The 22,348-nt window shown below is 45.3% G+C and overlaps 1 protein-coding gene across 1 annotated transcript; it reads right to left on the bottom strand.

Annotated features, from left to right (window-relative positions):
• Window positions 1-1,864: 1,864 nt before the first annotated feature.
• Window positions 1,865-18,821, bottom strand: Znf157 (zinc finger protein 157). The gene is made up of 4 exons (XM_090327087.1): window positions 18,768-18,821; window positions 3,942-4,068; window positions 3,614-3,706; window positions 1,865-3,124 (listed from the first exon to the last, which is right to left on the bottom strand). Exons 1-4 carry the CDS (start codon window positions 18,819-18,821, stop codon window positions 1,947-1,949), a joined length of 1,452 nt encoding a protein of 483 aa, XP_090183213.1. The 3' UTR covers window positions 1,865-1,946.
• Between the last annotated feature and the right edge of the window lie 3,527 nt (window positions 18,822-22,348).

Below are 22,348 nucleotides of genomic sequence, written 5' to 3'. Positions count from 1 at the left end.
TGTGAGTCCCTCCCCCACATTAAACTTCTTCCTTTGTTCCCTGTACCTGGACATCCGTGGTTCTTGGCAAAGTCTGCATATTAGCTAACGGTTATATTTGTATGCATATGAATATATAAACACAGTTGCTATTAAAGACTTAGAGGACTGATAATAAGAGCTGATGATGTTAGAAAGTTGGTGATGGAACGTTTCTCCAACTGCCCCAGAGCAAAGATTTGTAATTGGGAGGATAGTAGAATTTAGAGATAGGACACAAAAACAACACCAGTTACTTTAACAAACAACTTATTTTAATAATTCTTACATAATTATAACATTGTTAACAATATAACTGAAAAGACAATAACAGAACATTTATCAGGAAGGTGTAACTGCAGAAAGCAGCCAGATTCAGAGTAAAATCAGAGTTATGAAAATTAAGCCAGGTTGGGGCCGGGAGTTTGGCCTAGTGGTAGAGTGCTTGCCTAGCATGCATGAAGACCCGGGTTCAATTCCTCGGTACCACATACACAGAAAAAAGCCAAAAGTGGTGCTGTGGCTCAAGTGGTAGAGCTCTAGCCTTGAGAAAGTCCAAGGACAGTGCTCAGGCCCTGAGCTCAACCCCAGGACTGAGGGGGAAAAAATAACCCGGGGGTGGTCGTTCATGGCTGTAATCCTAGCTACTCAGGAGGCTGAGATCTGAGGATCAAGTTTCAAAGCCAGCCCGGGCACAAAAGGACCTGACACTCTTATCTCCATTTAAATTCTAAAGAATGGGAAATGTTCTTGAATACTTGTTTGTTAAACATGTCATTTGAAATATGATGTAAAAATCTAAGTTAATAAATTCTTTAACAAAAAAGTAAATAAAAACTGGGAACTGGGTCCTGGCTCAAGGGTATGGGGGTAGCCTTGCGCAGAAGAGCTTAGGGACAACGATCAGGCCCAAGGGTAGTATGGTAACCTTGAGCTGTAGAGCTCAGGGATAGCGCCCAGGCCGAGTTCAAACCCCATGACCTACAAAAAAATTATTATAAAAATTAGCTGGGGGCCAGGAGTTCGGCCTAGTGGTAGAGTGCTTGCCTAGCATGCATGAAGCCCCAGGTTCAAATCCTTGGTACCACATACACAGAAAAATCGAGAAGTGCTGTTGTTCAAGTGGTAGAGCTCTAGCCTCGAGAAAGCCCAAGGACAGTGCTCAGACCCCGAGTTCAAGCGCCAGGACTGGCAAAGAAAGAAAAAATTAAATTAAAAAAATTAGCTTGGCATGGTGGTGCATAGCTTCAATCCCAAGAGTCAGATGGTGGTGGTGGTGACAGTGGAGGCAGAAGTATCAAGAGATTTCGGGGCTAGTCTGAGCTTTCTCAAATAAATGAATGAATAAAGAGAGGAGAGAGAAAGATTAAGAGATTGAGAGAGAGATTAGAAGAGTTAAAGTTGGTTGCCAGCAGGCCACCAAGACTCACTCCTGTAATCCTAGCTACTTAGGAGGCTGAGATCTGAGGATCAAGGTTCAAAGCCTGCCCTGGCACTAAAGTCTGTGAGACTTCAATTAACCACTAGAAAACTGGAAATGGCACTGTGGCTCAAGGATAGGGTGGTAGCCTTGGGCTGAAGAGCTCAGGGATAGCGCCCAGGCCCAGAGTTCAAGTCCCACAATCCATAAAAAAAGAAAAGGGCTGGGAATTTGGCCTAGTGGTAGAGTGCTTGCCTAGCATGCACAAAGATCTGGGTTTGATTCCTCGGTACCACATACATAGAAAAAGCCACAAGTGGTGCTGAGGCTCAAGTGGTAGAGCTCTAGTCTTGAGAAAGTCCAAGGACAGTGCTCAGGCCCTGAGCTCAAGCCCAGGACTGGCAAAAAAAAGATCCACATGCTCTAGTGGTGGGGTAACTCAAAAGAGGCACTTCTCTAATGGGAGAGGTATCTTTAGGAACGATTTTTTTTTCCTCATCAGGCCAGACTAAGATTGGCCTCGGTGTATCTTCTGGTGTTCTGTGAGTCGTGCTTTGCGGTAGAAAGCCTTCCCACACTCCTGACACCCAAAGGGCCTCTCTCCCGTGTGAATCCGCTGATGCTCCACGAGGCGCATTCTCACGTAGAAGGCAGTACCACACTCCATGCAATGAAAGGGCTTCTCTCCTGTGTGAATTTTACAATGTTGGCGAAGGGATCGCTTCATGGTAAAGACTTTCCCACAATGCTGGCATTCGTAGGGTTTTTCTCCTGAATGAATTTGCTGGTGCTCAGTGAGGCAACTTCTCACATAGAAAGCTTTTCCACAGATACTACATTCATAACGCTTCTCTCCCGTGTGAATTCTCTTATGGATGCCCAGAGAGGAGTGGACTCTGAAACATTTCCCACAGTGGTTACATTGATAGGGTTTTTCACCAGTGTGGGTTCTCTGATGATTAAGGAGGGTTCTCCTCACTCGGAAGAATTTCCCACAGGTTCCACACTCATAAGGTTTCTCACCAGTGTGGATCCTTTGATGATACATGAAGGATTTCTTTGCATTAAACCTTTTCCCACAGTGACATTCATAGGGCTTCTCCCCTGTGTGTGTTCTTTCATGCTGAATGAGAGATAACTTGATCCGGAATTTTCTCCCACATTCACTGCATTCGTAAGGTTTCTCCCCTGTGTGTATTCTCTGGTGAATGGTGAGAGTCCCGTTCCCAGTGAAGCTTTTTCCACACTCTGTACATGTATAGGGTCTCTCTCCCGTGTGGATTCTTTCATGTAGTTTGACCTGTGACTTCCTGGTAAAACCTTTGCCACATTCCTGACATTGGAAGGGTTTCTCCCCGGTATGAATTTTCTGATGTGTCTTGACATAGGACTTTGTCAGGAAGCTTTTCTCACACACTCCACACTCATAGCGCCTTTCCCCTGTGTGTTTTCTCATATGAGCCAACAGGGTGGATTTCCTACGGTATGCCTTACTACACTCATGGCATTCAAAGTTTCTTTCTCGTACAGGGCTTCTAATTGCACCTGTTTCTTCATGAGAGCTTTGTCCCTCTCCATTGAGCTCCACATTGAGAGCTTGATTTCTCTCATGCTCAAGAAGGTGATTATTCATGTTGGTGGCATTATCCCCAGCAGAATCGTTGCTATACTGCAGTGACTGTGAGCCTTAAAAAACAAACCAGAGCATGTCACTCCTTCATAGACCATTCTAAAAGGCATACATACTATATTATAAAATAAACCTCTTAACTATATCCTTTAATCTCTGCAATACACTGGGCATGGTGGTGCACACCTGCAATCACAGGAATTAAGAAAGCAGAATGGAGAGTTGAGGGCTACATAGGGAGATACTATCTCCAGGTTTTTTGACTGTCGTGGGACCTGAAGTCTGGGCCTGGACGTTGTCCCTGAGCTCTTCAGCTCAAGGCTACCACCCTACCCCTTGTGTGTGTGTGTGTGTGCGCGCGTGCGTGCGCCTATGCACATGTGTGCACATGCATGCATGCACACACACATGCATACGCATACACACACACACACATGCATACGCATACACACACACACAATATGGCTAAAGTATTCCATTTGATCTGTTCCTAGGACCTTGCTTCCCTCCTGTATGTTACCTGTGTTGAATTCTTGGCCACTTACCTGAGGAACCATGATCTGAGGAGGGCTCCATTAATGCCCACATCTGTCCTTGCTCCAAGTTGAGGATCATCTCTGGTTTGGCCATGCAGAGGCCTGTCAATGGAAATGGTACAGGATGTGAATCAAAATGTCTGCACTTTAGAGCCTCAGGTGGAGGAGGCAAGGGCCCATTGAAATCTTTCCCTGGGGAGGTAAAACATACACATTTTTCCTAGTGGCCCCAACTAGCAACTGAAGCTGAACTGCAGTCATCACTATATTCTGCAGCAGCTGCACACATTCCAGTAGTGCCATGCTTCCAAGGAGTCACACAGACAGTGGTCCTCACCTATGGATACCAGGTTGTTGTAGGTCTCCAGCATCACTTCCTTGTACATGGTCCTCTGAGCAATGTTTAGTGTACGCCACTCCATTAGGGTGAATTTCACAGCCACATCCTCGAAGGACACAGATCCCTGTAACAAAATAACCTGCCATGATCAGAAATGGGATGCATGGTGGAAAGAACGTGTGAAAATCCTGATGTCAGCCAGTCACTAACATCTGCAATCTTAAGTACACCAGAAGCTGAGAGCTGAGAATTGTGATTTGAAGTCAGACTGGTGAAAAAGTCCATGAGGTTCATGTCTCCAAATAACCAGTTAAAAACAAACAAAAAACAGAAGTGGATAGGTGACCCAATTGGTAGAACATCAGGCTTGATGGGAAAATGTCAAATGAGAGCCCCAAGTCCTATATTCAAGCTACAGTACTAGCATGCACAAAAAAAACACCTCTGTGTGGGGGCCAGGAGTTTGGCCTGGTGGTAGAGTGCTTGACCAGCATGCACACAGATCCAGGTTTGATTCTTCAGTACCACATACATAGAAAAGAGCCAGAAGTGCTGCTGAGGCTCAAGTGTTAGAGCTCTAGCCTTTTGAAAGCCCAAGAACAGTGCTCAGGCCCCGAGCTCAAGCCCCAGGACTGGCAAAAAAAACTGTGTGTGTGTGTGTGTGTGTGTGTGTGTGTGTGTGTGTGTGTGTGTGTGTGTGTTGAGGCCAAGAGTGTGGCCTAGTAGTAGAGTTTTTAGCTAGTATTCATGAAGCCCTGGATTCAATTCCTCAGTACTACATACATAGAAAATGTCAAAAGTACTATGGTGGTTCAAGTGGTAGAGCGCTAGACTTGAGAAAGCTCAATGGCAATGCACAGGCCTTGAGTTCAATAAAATCTATGTGGTTATCCTTTCAATTGAAAGCTGACTAGAAAGAGCACACTGCATTTTGTGTTTTAATATCTTTTATCTGGAAGAGCCCTGAAAAGCCCTACTATTGTTTTAATTTTTTAATTCATGAAGAAAAGATTAGGTGGGCACTGGTGGCTCACATTTGTAATCCTAGTTACTAAGGAAGCTGAGAGCTGAGGATCAAAGTTCAAAGCTAGCTAGGGCAGGGAAGTCCATTAGACTATTATCTATAATTAAGGACCAAAATGTTAGAAGTGGAGCTGTGCCTCAATTGGTAGAGCACTAGCACTAGGCTTGAGCAAAGAAGTTCAGGGACAATTACGAGGCCCTGAGTAGAATCCCTAGGACTGTTACCAAAGAAAAAAGGTGACTGAACCTATGGGACTTTGAAGGGAAATCAAAATTAAGAAGCCAGCCAGTAGCCATTGGCTAGTGCCGTTAATTCTAGCTACTCAGGAGACTGAGATAAGAGGACTGAAGTTCAAAACTATCCCAGATAGAAAATCTTTGAGACTCTCATTTCCAATCAATTAGTAAAATGCTAGAAGTGGAAGTGTGACTCCAACGGTAGAGCTGATATCAACCTTGAGTGAAAAAAGTTGTTCCATCCTGCTAATGGTTGCTCTGAAGGCAAACCTTTGAGCGAGTGCCAGAATACAGAAACTAAATCTCCAGCTGCCTAGCTGGCCCCTGGTGGCTGATATAGGGCTTGGAGAGCTCCCGTGACTGAACTGGGGAGGAGACCCCTCGGAATGAGGTGCACCCAGTAACAATGCTTCAAAATATTTGAAGAACAGCTGGGTGCTCATTCCTGCAACCTTAGCTATTCAGAAGGCTGATAGCTGCTGAGCATAACAGTTTGAAGCCAGCCCAGGCAGGAAATTCCATGAGGATCATCTCTAATTAACCACCAAAAAGCTAGAAGTACAGCTGTGGCTCAAATGATAAGAGTGCCAACTTTGAAAGAAAAAGTCCAGGGACAAACACTCAGGCCCTGAATTTGAACCCTAGTACCAGCACAAAACAATATGTGAAGAACCAGAAGACATGGACAAATCCACAATGGTGAGCCCAACAACTTTCTCAGGAATAATAAGCAGGCACAAACTTAGCAAGGATATATTAAAAAAAAAACCTGGGGCCGGGAGTTTGGCCTAGTGGTTAAAGTGCTTGCCTAGCATGCATGAAGACCCGGGTTCGATTCCTCGGTACCACATACATAGAAAAAAAAAGCCTCAAGTGGTGCTGAGGCTCAAGTGGTAGAGCTCTAGCCTTGAGAAAGTCCAAGGACAGTGCTCAGGCCCTGAGCTCAAGCCCAGGACTGGCAAAAAAAAAAAAAACCTGCAACCCAAAGAAAAGACAGGTCCTTCAAGTACATATGGATTATTCATCAAGTTAGACCAGCTCCAAAAAAGAGCTGGCAAAAAGCTTGGGTGGGGGTATGACTCAAGTGGTGCAACACCAGCTAAGCAAGCAAGCAAACTACTAAGTGTGAGGACCTGAGTTCAAATCCAGATACTAGAAAAATGATTACAAAAGGGCCAGGCACTAGTGGCTCGTGCATGTAATCCTATCTACTCAAGAGGCTGGGGTGAAGATTAAAGTTCAAAGGCAATTTGGGCATAACTGTGAGACTCTTATCTCCAATTAACTAACAAAAGATGGAAGTGGAGCTGTAGTAGCTCAAGTGAGTGCCAACTTTGAATGACAAGAATGTGAGGCCCTGGCCCAGGAGTTTGGCTTACTGGTAGAGTGCTTGCCTAGCATTCATGAAGACCCAGGTTCCATTCCTCGGTATCACATACATAGAAAAAATCTGGAAGTGGTACTGTAGCTCAAGTGGCAGATCACTGGCCTTTAGGAAAAATGCCAAAGGACAGTGCTCAGGCCCTAAGTTCAAGCCCCAGAACTGGCAAAAGAAAGTGCTTGCAATGAAAACAAGGAGGGTGGATACCTCCCTTGACGAGAGTATCTGACACATTCATGTCTGGGTTATATACTATCTCTCTATATTTCCTTTCCTTTGCTAATGAACTTTCTTAGTCTTGATCTTAATATCTTTGAAAATAATCCTGTTTGGTCCCAAGTATTGAACTCAGGGCTTCACATTTACCAAGTAGATGTTCTACCACTTGAGGCACATCCCCAAACCTTTTTGCCTTTCTTATTTTTTATTAAATATTTTGTTGTTATTATAAAGGTGATGTACAAAAGGGTTGCCATTTCTTTTTCTTTTTTTTTTTTTGGTCATGGTGCTTGAACTCTGGCCTGGGTACTATCCTTGAGTTCTTCAGCTCAAGGCTACTGCCCTACCTCTGGGCCTGGGTGCAGCCACAGCCCCACTACCCATTTTCCAGTGATTAATTGGAGATAAGATTCTTTCGGCTTTCTATTGCCCGAGCTGGCTTTGAACCTTGATCCTCAGATCTCAGCCTCCTGAGTAGCTAGGATTACAGGCGTGAGCCACCGTGCTAGGCTTTGCCATTTCTTAAGTCAGGTAAAGAGTACATTTCTTTTTTTTTTTTTTTGCCAGTCCTGGGCTTGAGCTCAGGGCCTGAGCACTGTCCTTGGACTTTCTCAAGGCTAGAGCTCTACCACTTGAGCCTCAGCACCACTTCCGGCTTTTTTCTATGTATGTGGTACCGAGGAATCGAACCCGGGTCTTCATGCATGCTAGGCAAGCACTTTAACCACTAGGCCAAACTCCCGGCCCAAGAGTACATTTCTTTTTGGACAGTTCCACCCCTTTCTCTCTCCCAGTTTTTCCCTGCCATCCCCACCCATAAATTATATACTTCAGGGCCGGGAGTTTGGCCTAGTGGTTAAAGTGCTTGCCTAGCATGCATGAAGACCCGGGTTCGATTCCTCGGTACCACATACATAGAAAAAAGCTGGAAGTGGTGCTGAGGCTCAAGTGGTAGAGCTCTAGCCTTGAGAAAATCCAAGGACAGTGCTCAGGCCCTGAGCTCAAGCCCAGGACTGGCCAAAAAAAAATTATATACTTCATTTTCAACATAGTGCCTATTGAGTACCACTAATGCATTTGTTCACCCTTTGTCCCTCTATTTCTGTAACCCCTTATCTTCCCCCAAAGACAGACACACAAATAAGACAAAAAGAAAAGAAAAAAAAACCTCTTCTTTCCATTTCCTGGAGTTTTTGTTTGTCTTTGATTGTGGGGTTTGAACTCAGAGCCCTGTCTCTGAGCTCTTTCTTATTACTCAAGACTAGTACACTACCACTTTGAGCCACAGCGTCATTTCCAGTTTTTGGGTGGTTAATTAAGAATCTCACAGAATTTCCTGTATGGGCTGGATCTGTACCACATCATCCTCAGGTCTTAGCCTCCTGAGTAGCTAAGATTACAGGCACGAGCCACCAGCGCCCAGCTTCTTCGTTATTTTTATTTTTTTCAGTTGTGGAGCTTGAACTCTGGGCCTGGGCGTTGTCCCTGAACTCTTCAGCTCAAGGCTAACACCCTATCCCCTAAGCCACAGCCTCACTTTCCCTCTTCTGATAGTTAATTGGAAATAAGAAACTTGCAGACTTTAGTACCTGGGCTGGCTTTGATCTGCAATCCTCAGATCTCAACATCCTGAGTAGCTAAGATTATAGATGTGAGCCACTGCACCTGGCTTTCTTCCTTAGTTTTTGAGTAGGGTCTGTCATTATGCCAGGCCAGCTTAGACCTTGATATGCCTGGATGTAGCCACCAGGCCTAGCTATTGATTAGCATGGAGTTTCACATTTATATCTGATCTAGCCTCCAACTACAATCCTCCCAATCTCTACCTCCAAGTAGCTACAGGGAGGAGCCACTGGCACTCAACCTAAATTTTTTGTGCCAATCTCATAAAATCATATCTAAGAGCTATAAAGAGGCACAGGCCTTTTCCCTTTTGAAGGCCTTCTCCCTAGAGCTTGAGTGCTGTCCCTGAGCTTTTATTCTCAATTTTGGTGCTCTACCATTTGAGCCACAGCTCCACTTCTAGCTTCTGGGTGGTTAATTAGAGATAAAAGTCTCATGGATTTCTTTTATGACCAGAGATGTTGAGCATTTCTTCATGTGTCTATAGGCCATTTTTGTTTCTTCTACAGAGAAGACTCTCTTTAAGTCTTTGGCCCATTTTTTAATGGGATGGTTGTTACTTTGGAGATTAGTTTTGGAGTGATTCAATTTTTTGAGTTGTTGATATATTTTAGATATGAGGCCTTTGTCCGTTGTTTGGTTGGTGAAGATCTTCTCCCACTCTGTAGGCTTCCTAATTAATTTACTAGCTATGTCCTTTGCCATACAAAAGCTCCGCAGTTTAATGCAGTCCCACTTATCCAGCCTTTCTCTGATTTGTTGTGATTCTTGGTCCTTATTAAGAAAGTTTCGACCTGTGCCAAGGAGGCCTAGTGTATCTCCTAATCCTTCCTGTAAAGTTTTCAGTGTGTTAGCTTTTACCTCCAGGTCTTTGATCCATTTGGAGTTAATTCTAGTGCAAGGTGACAAAGAAGGATCCAACTTTAGTTTTCTGCAGGTGCTTAACCAGTTCTGCCAGCATAACTTGTTGAAGAGGCTGTCTTCCTTCCATTCTATTTTTTGGCTCCCTTGTCAAAATTAGGTGGCCATAGGTCTGTGGTTTAATATCTGGGTCCTCAGTTCAAAACAACTCTAAGATTCCACCTCACTCCAGTTAGAATGGCCAGGATCAGGAAAACGAATAATAACAGATGCTGGAGGGGATGTGGCCAGGAGGGATCACTACTACACTGTTGGTTGGAGTGCAAACTCGTTCAACCACTATGGAAAGCAGTGTGGCAGTGCCTTAAAAGGCTAAACATACAACTCCCCTATGACCCAGCAATTCCACTACTTGGCATTTACCCAATCATCCAGAAACAAGGACATACTAAACCCACTAGCACAACAATGTTCATTGCAGCATTATTCGCCATAGCAAAGATATGGAACCAACCTAGATGTCCCTCAATTGAAGAGTGGATCAACAAGTTGTGGTATTTGTACACAATGGAATTCTATGCTGCTGTCAGAAAGAATGGCATTGCCCCATTTGTTAAGAAATGGAAAGACTTAGAAAAAATCATATTTAGCGAAGTAAGCCAGACTCAAAGGAACTTAGGCTCAATGGTTTCCCTCATTTGTCATAATCAGTAGAAACCTTGGCCTCTACTACCAGAGATCTGCAATAGAGCAAAATCCTGATACATAAGGCCATATAGTATGAAGCTAATTGAAAGGACCTCCAGGATATTGAAACAAAAGCCATATAACGAACGATTGTTGTCCTTAATGTACTATGTTGTCTCTCATCTCCTTTGCTGTCACTTGGTCATCTCATATTATTACAGTATCTCACTTTGTTATCTGATATATTGAATTTAGTTGTACTTGGTTATTTGAAATTTGATAGGGAAGGGGGGAAAACCAAGACGGGTGGGGGGGCGGGGGGTAGGGTAATGGGTACCAAGACATGTGAAAGGGTATCAATGTATGTGAATTAATGCACCTTCTATCTGGCAAATATCATGTAAACCTTTTACTAATTACAATAAAAAATTTTTTAAAAAGTCTCATGGAATTTTCTGCCTGGGCTAGCTTCCAACTGTTGTCCTTAGATCTCAGCCTCCTGAATAGCTAGGATTACAGCCATGGGCACCCAACTGTTCTTCAATAGTGCCAGCCTCTAGCAAAAGAAGCTCAGGGACAGCGCCCAGGCCCTGAGTTCAAGCCCCAAGACTGGCAAAAAAAGCTAACTCTGGCTGGGCACTGATGGTTCACTCCTGTAAGCCCAGCTACTCAGGAGGCTCAGAAGTAAGGATCTTAGTTCAAAGCTAGCTCTGCAGGTTAAGTCTATCATAGTCTTCCCTCCAACAAGCCATCCAAAGAGCCAGAAGTGGGGCTGTAGCTCAAGATGTAGAGCACTACCCTTGAACAAAACATGCTCAGACCTTGAGTTCAAGCCCTAGGAAACACACACACACACACACACACACACACACACACACACACACACACACACTTTTCTGCCTTCCTTGGGAGTATGTTCTTATCCAAACCCTTTCCATTTTATTCTAGAACTTCTCTTGGCACTGGTCTCCAATCAGATCATTTCTCCATCAGCTTCGCATCATGAGTAATTTTATATTCCAGGGGCAGTTTTGATTAACAGTGAGATAGGAATCGCCCTTAAATGGAAATTCTCTAAGCCAATCAATTCTCTAAGCCAAGTAATTACCACTGGGAGGCGCTCATGGTTTTTGACAGGAGCCCCTGTCTCCACACACTCCACCTAATTGGTGCTGGTCTGCTCCAGCACTCCATCTTCAGTTCCAAATGGTGAAGACCAGGATGGTCTCATATTATAAGCATTTTTTTAGCAGATACAAGTAAAAGTGACTGCTTGAAGGATGGATTTAAAGGGCAAGGAACCATTCCACAGTCACAGTCCATTTCCAGAACACATTCAGGTAAGGAGACTCAACCACTTCTCAAAGGTTGCTCAACTCTACCAATTATACCCCAAACTTTCTCCCTGATCCCATCCACTTTGCCATTCCTAAATGTAGCCTTCTTTAGGGGTTCTTCTACAAGGTTGGGGTTCGGAATACTAGGTAGAGAGAAAGTGTTCCCAGTCAGAAATAATATCCTTGTCCACAGAACATCCAGGTAAAAGCAATTTGAAAATGTCTTTTTTTTTGTGGGTCATGGGTCTGGAACTCGGCCTGAGCGTTGTCCCTGAGCTCTTCAGCTCATGAAATGTCTTTTTTTACAATTAGCCATCAGTGGCTCACGCCTATAATTTTAGCTACTCAATAAAGCACCATTCCAGAAAACCAGACAGACACATGTCATGTAGAAGAAAGCAAGATTTAATGTCCAAAGTAGATAGGCAGATCTTCTCCAGGATAAAGAGCAAACTGCTCTCGGGCATGGGGAGCAGTTATAGAGTGTAGGGGGTTGAAGACAAGAGAGGGGGCTGGGAGCAGGAAATATTTTAATTGCAGCTGGACACTGGAGATAACAGCTGGCCAGTGCCAAATATCCTATAGCTGGATTATTGCCAGGACAACATCCTATATCTGGCACATAGCCGAGACAATACATTCTATAACTAGCCCACAGCCAGGAAAAACATTGGGGCACATAGTCAAGTCCAAGCACCTTGCACCTGGACACTAGAAATAGCATATGATCAGGAATGGGTAACTGGGACTATGGCAACAGCATGGCGCTGACATAGTTAGGGCAGTATTGCAGTTATGGGTGTGAATGGGCTGGTGGCATGTTCAATTTGTGTGGGAATGGGCTTACAGATGTCCCAGGATTAAGGCTGTCAACCTGAAATGGGGAAAATATGCCTACATTCAGGAGGCTGAGATCTAAGGATCCTGGTTCAAAGCCAGCCCAAGCAGAAAAGCCTGTGAAGCACTTCTCTCCAATTAACCACCACAAAAACAAAAGGGGACGGGTTGTGGCTCAAGTGGCAGAACATTAGCATTGAACAAAAGATATAAAACTCAGGGAGGGGCCGGGAGTTTGAGCTAGTGGTAGTGTGCTTGCTTAACATGCACAAAGGCCCAGGTTTGATTCCTCTGTACCACATGCATAGAAAAAGCCAGAAGTGGTGCTGTGGCTCAAGTGGTAGAGCTCTAACCTTGAGGAAAGTCCAAGGACAGTGCTCAGGCCCTGAGTTCAGTCCCCAGGACTGGCAAAAAAAAAACAAAACTCAGGGAAAGGGGCCAGGCCAGGAGTTTGGCTTCGTGGTAGAGTGCTTGCCTAGCATGAACAAAGACCCGGGTTCAATTCTTCGGTACCACATACATAGAAAAAAGCCAGAAGTGGTGCTGAGGCTCAAGTGGTAGAGCTCTAGCCTTGAGAAAACCCAAGGACAGTGCTCAGGCCCTGAGCCCAAGCCCAGAACTGGCAAAAAAGAAAAACAAAAGCTCAGGGAAAGCACCCAGGCCCCAAGTTCAAGCTCCAGGACCAACACCAAATAAAATAAAATGTGAAAAAATGGTGGACTACGTGCCTGTGTTAGTAGTCAAATTAATTTTTTTTGCCGAGGAGCTTGTATTTTTGCAATGATTGTTTGAGACCAAATAAAGATCATCCTGATATTTCCCATTTCTGTCTTTGGAGGCATACAACAAACTAAGGTACACATTTTGAAGAAAACAGGAATGGTGTCTCTTTGAGTTTGTTTTTTTTTTAGTGTACTATGAACTAATTTTAGCATACTTTTTCTGTAGTAGCTGAGTCCTTAAAATAGTTTTGGCTGTGTGTAGTGGCTCATGCCTGTAATCCTAGCTACTCAGGAGGCTGAGATCTGAGGATCAAGGTTCAAAGCCAGCCTGGGCACAAAAGGATCTGAGACTCTTATCTCCAATTAACCTCTAGAAATCAGGAAGTGAGGCTAGGCTCAAGGGTAGGTGGTAGCTGAAGAGTTCAGGGACAGTGCCCAGGCCGCTGACCCACCCCCCAAAAAAAGTTTTGTTTTTAACTTAAGAAAACTTCTTGTTATATAAAATCTACCAAATAAATATCACTCAAACTTTAATATATGGATATACTACTTATAATTCTTATGATGTTTTACCCAGTTAAGACTAAGTTATTAGGGGCCGGGAGTTTGGCCTAGTGGTTAGAGTGCTTGCCTAGCATGCATGAAGACCCGGGTTCGATTCCTTGGTACCACATACATAGAAAAAAGCCAAAAGTGATGCTGAGGCTCAAGTGGTAGAGCTCTAACCTTAACAAAGTCCAAGGAAAGTGCTCAGGCCCTGAGCTTAAGCCCAGGACTGGCAAAAAAAAAAGACTAAGTTATTATTAAACATTTCCCACACTGGAAAAAAAAACTTGGTGTGTGTGGACTAGAGGCATGATTTAAACAGTAAAACACCTGTCTACTAAATTTGAAGCCCTGAGTTCAATATCTAGTACAGAAAAAAAGATAAAATAAATAAATTGCCAGTTTTCATTCCAACTTCCCATCTACCCTAACTTCCTATCAACCTTTCACTATCCACCCATTTCACCTACTTAGGAGTAACGGGTAGTTGGTGGTGATTCACACCTGGAATCCTAGCTACTCAGGAAGCTGAGATCTGAGGATCAAGGTTTGAGGCCAGGTAGGCAGAAATGTCTGTGAGATTTTACCTCTAATTAACTGGCAAAAGTCAGAAGTGGAGATGTGATTCAAGTGGTAGAGAGTCAGCCTAGGGCAGAAAAGTCAAGCAAGAATATGAGGCTGCTTAAGCCTGAGCATCAGTACAAAACAATTAGGAAAGGAGGAATGAAGTGAAGAAGAGAAGAAAGGAAGGAGGGAGGGAGGGAGAGATAGAGAGGGGGGAGCGATAAAAGAAACCAAAAAACTAAAAAGTTTGATGGTGGGGTTAAAATCAAACCCACTAATGTCTACTGTTTTTATTCCAGTGTGTGTGAGTGTGTGTATGGGGGGGGGGGTGCCAGTATTGTACTTTGAAGTCAGTCTCAAGCTCACAACTAGCACTCTACCATTTGAGCCACATCTCCAGTACCTCAGTTTTACTAGTTAATTGCAGGGGAAAAAAGGCCCAGCTTTGTCTGTTCAGGATTATCTAGATCTCTAGACCCTTTAAACTTCAACAATCCTCAGATCTCAGCGGCGGAAAATAACTGATTGAAAGCACTTGCTTTCCCCCTTAACTGTCCATGCTGCCAACCACACTGAATCATCGCCTTTCCCCTTCCCCCTGAAAATGCACTCAAGCACTCATGAAAGAGAAAAAAACAAAAACAAAAAAACAAGGCCAACTCTGGTGCTGATGCCTCGGAGGACACAGATGCTGTTGAGACCCTGAAACTCCCCACTCAAGACAAGATTGCTCTCCCACCCCGCCTCCATCTCACCCCACTCCCATCTGTCCCACTGGACTTCACATTTTCTGCCTAATATTTAAAGAGACCCTAGTTTTAAGGTGGGTATGCCATTTCCCCTTTAGCTGGGCTAAGGAAGACTTGGTAGCTCTTCCCAGGTTTTCTTCCTGTATAAAATGTATTGGAGGCTAGGTGCTGGAGGCTCATGCCTGTAATCCTAGCTACTCAGGAGGCTGAGATCTGAGGATACCAGCTCAAAGCCAGCCCCAGGCACAAAAAGTTAGTGAGCTCAGGGACAGCACCCAGGCAAAGGGTTCAAGCCCCACAACCAACCAAAAAAAAAAAACCCAGAGTTATTGGACTGTTGAGTTTGTCTTTCTGCTCTTTGTCTTTTTTTTTTTTTTTGCCAGTCCTGGGCTTGAGCTCAGGGCCTGAGCACTGTCCTTGGACTTTCTCAAGGCTAGAGCTCTACCACTTGAGCCTCAGCACCACTTGTGGCTTTTTTTCTATGCATGTGGTACCAAGGAATTGAGCCCAGGTCTTCGTGCATGCTAGGCAAGCACTCTACCACTATGCCAAACTCCCAGCCCCTATTTGTCTTTTTTAATACTCAGCCTCTTGAGTTGCTAGAATTAAAGGCATAAGCTGTAAACCTGTACGTAGACTAGGCAATTCCCTCCTCCTCAATCCATTTCCTTTTTTCCCCCCAGTCCTGGGGCTTGAGGTCAGGGCCTGGGCACTGTCCTTGGACACTTCTTGCTCAAGGCTAGCGCTCTGCCACTTGAGCCACAGCACCTCTTCCAGCTTTTTCTGTGTATGTGGTTACAGGAAATCGAACCCAAGGCTGCCACTAGGCCACACTCTCAGACCCTCGATCCATTATAATGCTGTATATTAATAATAGGGAGCTGGGCGTGGTGGCTCATGCCTGTAATCTTGGCTATTCAGGAGGCTGAGATCTGAGGATCAAGGTTTAAAGCCAGCCCAGGCACAAATGGACCTGAGACTCTTATCTCCAATTAACCTATAAAAAATGGGTAATGGGGCTTGGCTCAAGGGTACAGTGGTAGCCTTGTGCTGAAGAGCTCTGGGACAGCACCCAGACCAAGTTCAAGCCCCATGACTCACAAATAATAATAATAATAATAATAATAGTAATAATAAATAATAATAGGGAAAATAGTCAAGCCAGTAATCCTAGTTACCCAGGAGGCTAAGATCTGAAGATCCTGGTTCAAAGCTAGCCCTGGGCAGAAAAGTCGGTTGGAGACGCTTATCTCCAATTAACTACTCAAAACCTGGAAGTGGCACTATGGCTCAAAGTGGTAGAGTACTAGCCTTGAGCAAAAAATAAAAAGCTCTGAGACAGTTCCCAGGCTCTGAATTTGAGCTGCACAGCGACTACTACTACCACTATTACTATTACTACTACGAAAAATATTCAGCTGGCGCCGGTGCAATCCTAGCTACTCAAGAGGGTCAGATCTGAGGACCATGGTTCAAAGCCAGCCCAGGCACAGAAGTCCAGAAGAAAGTCCATGAGACTCATTTCCAATTAACCACTAGAAAACGGGAAGTGGTGATGTGGTTCAAGGGGTAGGACAGTAGCCTTGAGCTAAAGAGCTCAAGGACAACACTCAGGCCCAGAGTTAAAGCCCCATGACCAACAATAACAACAACAACAAAATGGAAAATATTCTAGAGGTGGGAAAAGTATATAGAACTAGTATATGCACCAACTTGTCAATTTCTCTATAAATCTAAAACTGTACTAAATCAAATTCAAGGTAAGTCAAGCTCAGGGAGAAAAAGCAATGCATCTTTTCTTTCACTTGTAGAAGTTAGATCTAAAATATATATTCAAGACTCTAGACATTCACACACAGTGAGACTAAAGGATTCCCTTACAGAAGCAACACAAAAGCACAATGCCTTTGGAAAAAAAAATAAGAAGCCAGTCATCAGTTACTTGTGCCTGTAATCCTAGCTACTCAGGAAGCTGAGATGTGAGGATCAAAGTTTAAAGCCAGCCTCTCCACAGACTCGGATCCAAGAGACTCTTATCTTCAACTAACCAGAAAAAAGCTGGAAGAGTGGGTATGGCTCAGTTTCAGCCCTGAGGGAAAAAAATATGAGGTCCTGAGTTCAAACACCAGTACAGACACAAAAGACAGATAGTACTGGCCCTAGAGCAGGTGGGGGGGGAGGGAGGAGGAGAGGGGGAGAGGGAGTCTTCTTACTGTTAGGTCTGCCTGGGAGAAATGATTCCTTCTCTTGGCCTTCTAAGCACCCTGGAAATCCCCGCCCAGACTGTAACCTTGGCAACTGGCATGTCTGGAGGCAGTGGGAGGTCCCCCAGTCTGAAGTATTTCTTCATCCTCTGAGGTCACATCCGCTTCCGCTGTGGCCACACTCCTCCCCCTATATAATCTCTCACTTCCAGCCATAAGGCCTTCTTCTTCCGCCTGACTCCATCTTGTGCGGCCGGAGGTCTGTTTTCTCTCTTTCTCTCTCTCTCCCTCTCTCAATAAACCTTAGCCTCTTAAACTGCATGGAGTTTCCTTTCAGCAAACCTTACATTCGGTGCCAAAACCCGACTGAAAAGAGGATCAGGAGTCGCTGGATCCCCTCCGTTTCTCAGAAGGTCAATCCACCTTCTGCCCCCCCCACAACCTCGATCTGAGAAAGGAAACTCCACTCCTGCACCTCTGCCTTTCCTATTATTGGTCGCACATTCTGCTACAGTGATCCTGTCTGCACTTGGTGAGTATTTCCTGTCCACGAGCTCTCTCCTGTCTAGTTTACCCCACTTTTCTTCCACCCTTGACTTCCCCCACCCCCCACTTTCCCGCTCAACTTAAGTTCCCCATTGACCTCCTCACTAACCCCACCTCTGACACCCTTGGGACTCCTCCCCCTACATACTCTCCGACTCTGCCCTTGACATCATCCGACCACTCCCCCCACCCAACCCCCCACCGACCTTCTACATCTTTAGGGACCCCCTGCATACCACTCCCCCCCCCCCCCGCTGTTATATGTCCTTTGGGACCCCTGCTGATCCGTCCTTAAGGACACCTGCTGACCACTCCCCCTACCATTCCCATTACATCCTTAGGGACCCTTCCCCACCCACACTCACCTACTCCCAGCCACACTACCACCCCCAGGTCCACACTAGACTTACTCATCTCTTCCGAATTCTTACAACAATGGGGTCTTATCAGTCTTGCCTGAGCCGGGACACCTGCTTGGGATGCCTCTTAAAATCTCTAGATGTTCTATTACTCAGAGGCTCCATAAAGCCAAAACGGCTCATCTTTTTTTTTTTAATTGTAATTAGTAAAAGGGTTACATGATATTTGCCAGATAGAAGGTGCATTAATTCACATACATTGATACCCTTTCACATGTCTTGGTACAACGGCTCATCTTTTATTGCAACCGAGTCTGGCCAAAGTATAGGCTAGACAATTGGTCTCAATGGCCCAATAATGGGACTTTTGATTATAATACTCTCAGGGGATTAGATAGATTCTGTCGATGTAATGGTAAATGGCTAGAAGTTCTGTATGTTCAGGCTTTCTTTGCTCTTCATGCTTGCCCTTCTTTCTGCCAGTATTGCCCAATTTTCCCTATCCTCTTGGCACGGGGGCAACCTGTCCCTGCCAAATCGCCTAAGAGCCTGGAGCCTCTTTCCGAATTTGAAGTGTTCAATCCCTCATTTGACATTGAGGACTCTGCTCCTCCTCCCTGTGTTAAACCTTCTGCACCTTCTCCTCCTTCATCTCCTTTTGACTCACCTCCTGCTACTTATACTCGATCTCGTATTGGAAGCTCAGAACCTCCACCAACCTCCTTTTATCCTTGCCAGAGGTGGCAGGGGCAGAAGGGGTTATTCGTGTGCATGCCCACTTTTCAATGACAGATCTTTCCCAGATTGATAAGCGACTAGGATCATATTCCCAAGATCCCAATAATTATACCAAAGAGTTTAAATATCTTGTTCAGACTTATGACCTCACTTGGCATGACCTATATGCAATCCTGTCCTCCACCCTTACCTCTGAAGAAAAAGGGTTTGGGCTGCGGCCCAGGCACATGCTGATAAAACCCATGGCCTAGACAATACTTTCCCAGAAGGGGAAACAACTGTGCCCAGGGAAGAGCCCAATTGAGATTACCAAAATAATGCTCCTGGAAGGGCTAACAAAAATAGGATAGTAACCTGCCAGGTAGCTGGCCTCCAGAAGGCAGACCACCGTGCAGTCAGTTATGATAAATTAAAGGAGGTTACCCAGAGACCCACTGAAAACCCAGCTGAATTTCTTGATCGCCTCACAGTGGCACTCCAGCATTATACAAAGCTGGACCCAGAGTAAGGGAAGGCAAAGTGGTCTTTATACGTATTTTATCTCTCAGTCTGCTCCTGATATTGAAAGAAAGTGAAAAAATGCTGAGGACGGCCCTCAAACCTCCCAATGAGATCTGGTGAGCATGACTTTTAAGGTTTTCAATAACCTGGAGGATCAGGAAAAAGCTGATAAGGCTGCCCATGATAGAGAAAATTACCAGCTCCTGGCTGCTGCCCTCTGGGCTCCTCAAAGAAGAGGCACACAACATACATCACCTGGACCATGCTTTAAGTGTGGCAAGGAAGGCCACTGGGCAAGAGCCTGCCCTATTCCATGACCACCATCTGGACCCTGCCTAAGGTGTGGACAGCTTGGACATTGGGGAGTTGATTGTCCCTCCTTGTCTCTACAGGGGGGCCAGCCTCTCCCAAGTTCCATCCATACAGGAAGGAGCCCAAGTCATCCAAGGTACTTGGCTTGGTGGAAGACTGATGGTGCCCAGGGCCACTGGCTCCCACAAACATCACAATGGAGGAGCCCAGGGTATCGCTTCAGGTTGCAGGTAAATTTGTGTCCTTTCTTTTGGATACGGGAGCCAGTTATTCGGTGTTGCCTGAATATTCTGGCCCATCTTTTCCCTCCCAGATCTCAGTGGTAGGTGTAGATGGCCTTCCTACTTGCCCTACAACTACTGGACCAGTCCCATGTAGAACAGATGATTTTCCATTTTCACATTCCTTTCTAATCTTACCCCATTGTCCCACACCCCTTCTGGGGAGGGACTTACTCTCTAAATTCCAGGTCTCACTCTCATTCCATATTCCAAGACAGCCAACAAGCCTTCTACTTTTGTCCTTGAATGAATCACCACTCATGGCCTTCCAACAGTTCCCTTTTCCTCTCCCTCCTGATCTTGTCAATCCTCTTATCTGGGATACTTCTACACCCACCATTGCTCAACACCATACTCCCGTCCTCACTACACTGAAGGATCCTACTCATTTCCCCAACACACCCCAATACCCCATTTCCCATCGACATAGGCGAGGTGTAAAACCCATCATCCTTCATCTTTCTACTGTCCAAAGGATATAGAGTCTCCTCTTCCAAGGCCCAGATGACAAAGCCAGAGGTAACATATCTGGGTCTGTCCATAACTCCTACAGAGAGAAGAATTACTCTTGACAGAAAAGCCTACATTGAGTCTCTCTCTGTCCCTCAAACCAAGGAGGAAATTCTTTCCTTCCTTTCGTATTTGGATACCTGGCTTGCTACCTTGGCCAAACCGCTTTATGAGGCAGCCAAGGGCTCACCGGAGAGCCACTGGACCACAAAATCCCACTGATACCCCATTTAAAGTACTGAAGCAGGCACTTCTTCAGGCTCCAGCATTGGCTCTACCCAGCCTTAAAAAAAAGCCTGTATGCTCTATGTCACTGAGAGACAGGGAATTGGCCTTGGGGCTCTTGGACAAATGTTGGGCCCATTTTTCAAACCTGTGGCTTACCTCTCAAACCAGCTGGACCCAATGGTAAAAGGCTGGCCAGCATGCCTTCGAGCTCTGGCAGCAGCAGCTACTCTGGCTCAATAGTGCACAAAACTCACAATCGGCCAGCCCACCACCATATGTCCTCCCCACAGAATAAAGGACCTTTTATCTCATAAAGCTCTGTCCTCCCTTTCCCCTTCCTGCTTACAGTTGTTTCATGCAACATTCATTGAAAATCCCAACTTCAAGTATCTCGACATGTCTCTCTAACCCAGAAGATACCTGGTATATTGATGGCAGTTCCACATCTACCTCCCTGGGCAGTTGGGTTGTGGGTTATGCTATTGTTAATAATCGCACCATTACTGAAAGCAGTCCCCTTCCCCCTGGCACCACCTCACAAAAGGCAGAACTTATAGCCTTAACTAGGGCCTTAACCCTAGCTAGGGGTCAAAGGATTAACATCTATACAGATTCAAAATATGCCTATCATATTCTCCATTCCCATGCAGCCATCTGGAAGGAGCGTGGCGTCCTGTCTACAAAAGGCACCCCTATTGCTAATGCTCTACTTATTCTAAAGCTCCTGGAAGCGGCTTCCCTTCCCCAACAGGTAGCCGTCATTCACTGCCGGGGCCATGGGACAGGACCGGACATCGTCAGGGTAGGTAATTCAAAGACAGACCAGGAGGCAAAGTTAGCGGCCCAGAGACAACTTCCAGCTCCCTTACTCCTGGTACTGCCTCCAATCCAACCCTCTTATACCCCACAGGAGCTCGAGGAACTTACCCAACAGAGAGCCTCCCAGGAAGAGCAGGGATGGAGGACCCTGGGAGGACGACTAGTTCTTCTCAAAACACAAGCAGACAGCTTCCTGTCTCTGATTCACCAGGCCCTACACAGGATACAAGCATCTTTCCCACCTCTGAAATCTTTAATCTATTGTCCTGGCCTAATGACACGACTAAAAACTATTACCCAAGCCTGCCCTACTTGTTCCCTTACTTCCCCACAGGGAGGTCTCCGACCAGCTGCATTCCCCACTCACCAACTCCGGGGGCATACCCTGGGAGAAGACTGGCAGATAGATTTCACTCACATGCCCCCATGTATGTGACAAAGATACCTTCTAACGATGGTAGATAATTTTTCAGGATGGATAGAGGCTTATCCCACAACATCAGAGACTGCTGATACTGTCACTTCTGTCTTACTAAAAGAAATTATTCCTAGGTTCAGTTTACCCAGGTCACTTCAATCTGACAGGGGACCCGCCTTCATCTCTAAAGTGACCCAACAGGTAGCAGCCTCTTCAAATGTCCAGTGGAACCTTGACATTCCTTATAGACCCCAGTCTTATAGAAAGATTAAAGAGAAAATGATCTCCTAAAAACACAACTTACCACACTTTCTTTAGAACTTCAGCAATCCTGGCCAGAATTGTTATCTCTTGCTCTCACCTGCTTACGTGCCTCCCCCCGGAGCCCTACTTTTCTTAGCCCCTTTGAACTAATGTATGGAAGACATTTTCTTCTGGGAAATTTCCCCACTGATGGCACAAAGGCTCCATTAATGGATTATCTTTCTGTCCTAACTTTTCTTAGGCACATGTTACGCCAACATGCTGATGAATGTTTTCTGCAGGCCCACCGAGGCCCTTTCCCTTCTCCTCCAATATTGCCTGGGGATCAAGTCTTTCTCAAGACCCTTAATCCATCTGGTTTACATCCTAAGTGGTCAGGCCCACAGCAGGTCCTACTGACCACTCCTACTGCAGTGAAGCTCAGTGGACAGCCACAGA

The sequence above is a fragment of the Megascapheus bottae genome, chromosome X (assembly GCF_031878675.1).
Source record: "Megascapheus bottae isolate mThoBot1 chromosome X, mThoBot2.hap1, whole genome shotgun sequence".
NCBI lineage: Eukaryota > Metazoa > Chordata > Mammalia > Rodentia > Geomyidae > Megascapheus > Megascapheus bottae.
Note: the sequence above shows the minus strand (reverse complement) of the source record. Positions and strands in the feature narration are given on the sequence as shown.

What these genes read in the sequence shown, in the direction of transcription:
- Znf157 (XM_090327087.1), bottom strand. Translation starts at nt 18,821, where the DNA reads ATGGGTTTTATCAGCATGTGCCTGGGCCGCAGCCCAAACCCTTTTTCT. An exon ending in CAAACCCTTTTTCTTCAGAG is followed by an intron (nt 4,069 to 18,767) that starts GTAAGGGTGGAG and finishes ATTTTGTTACAG; the next exon opens with GGATCTGTGTCCTTCGAGGA. An exon ending in CAACAACCTGGTATCCATAG is followed by an intron (nt 3,707 to 3,941) that starts GTGAGGACCACT and finishes TTCCATTGACAG; the next exon opens with GCCTCTGCATGGCCAAACCA.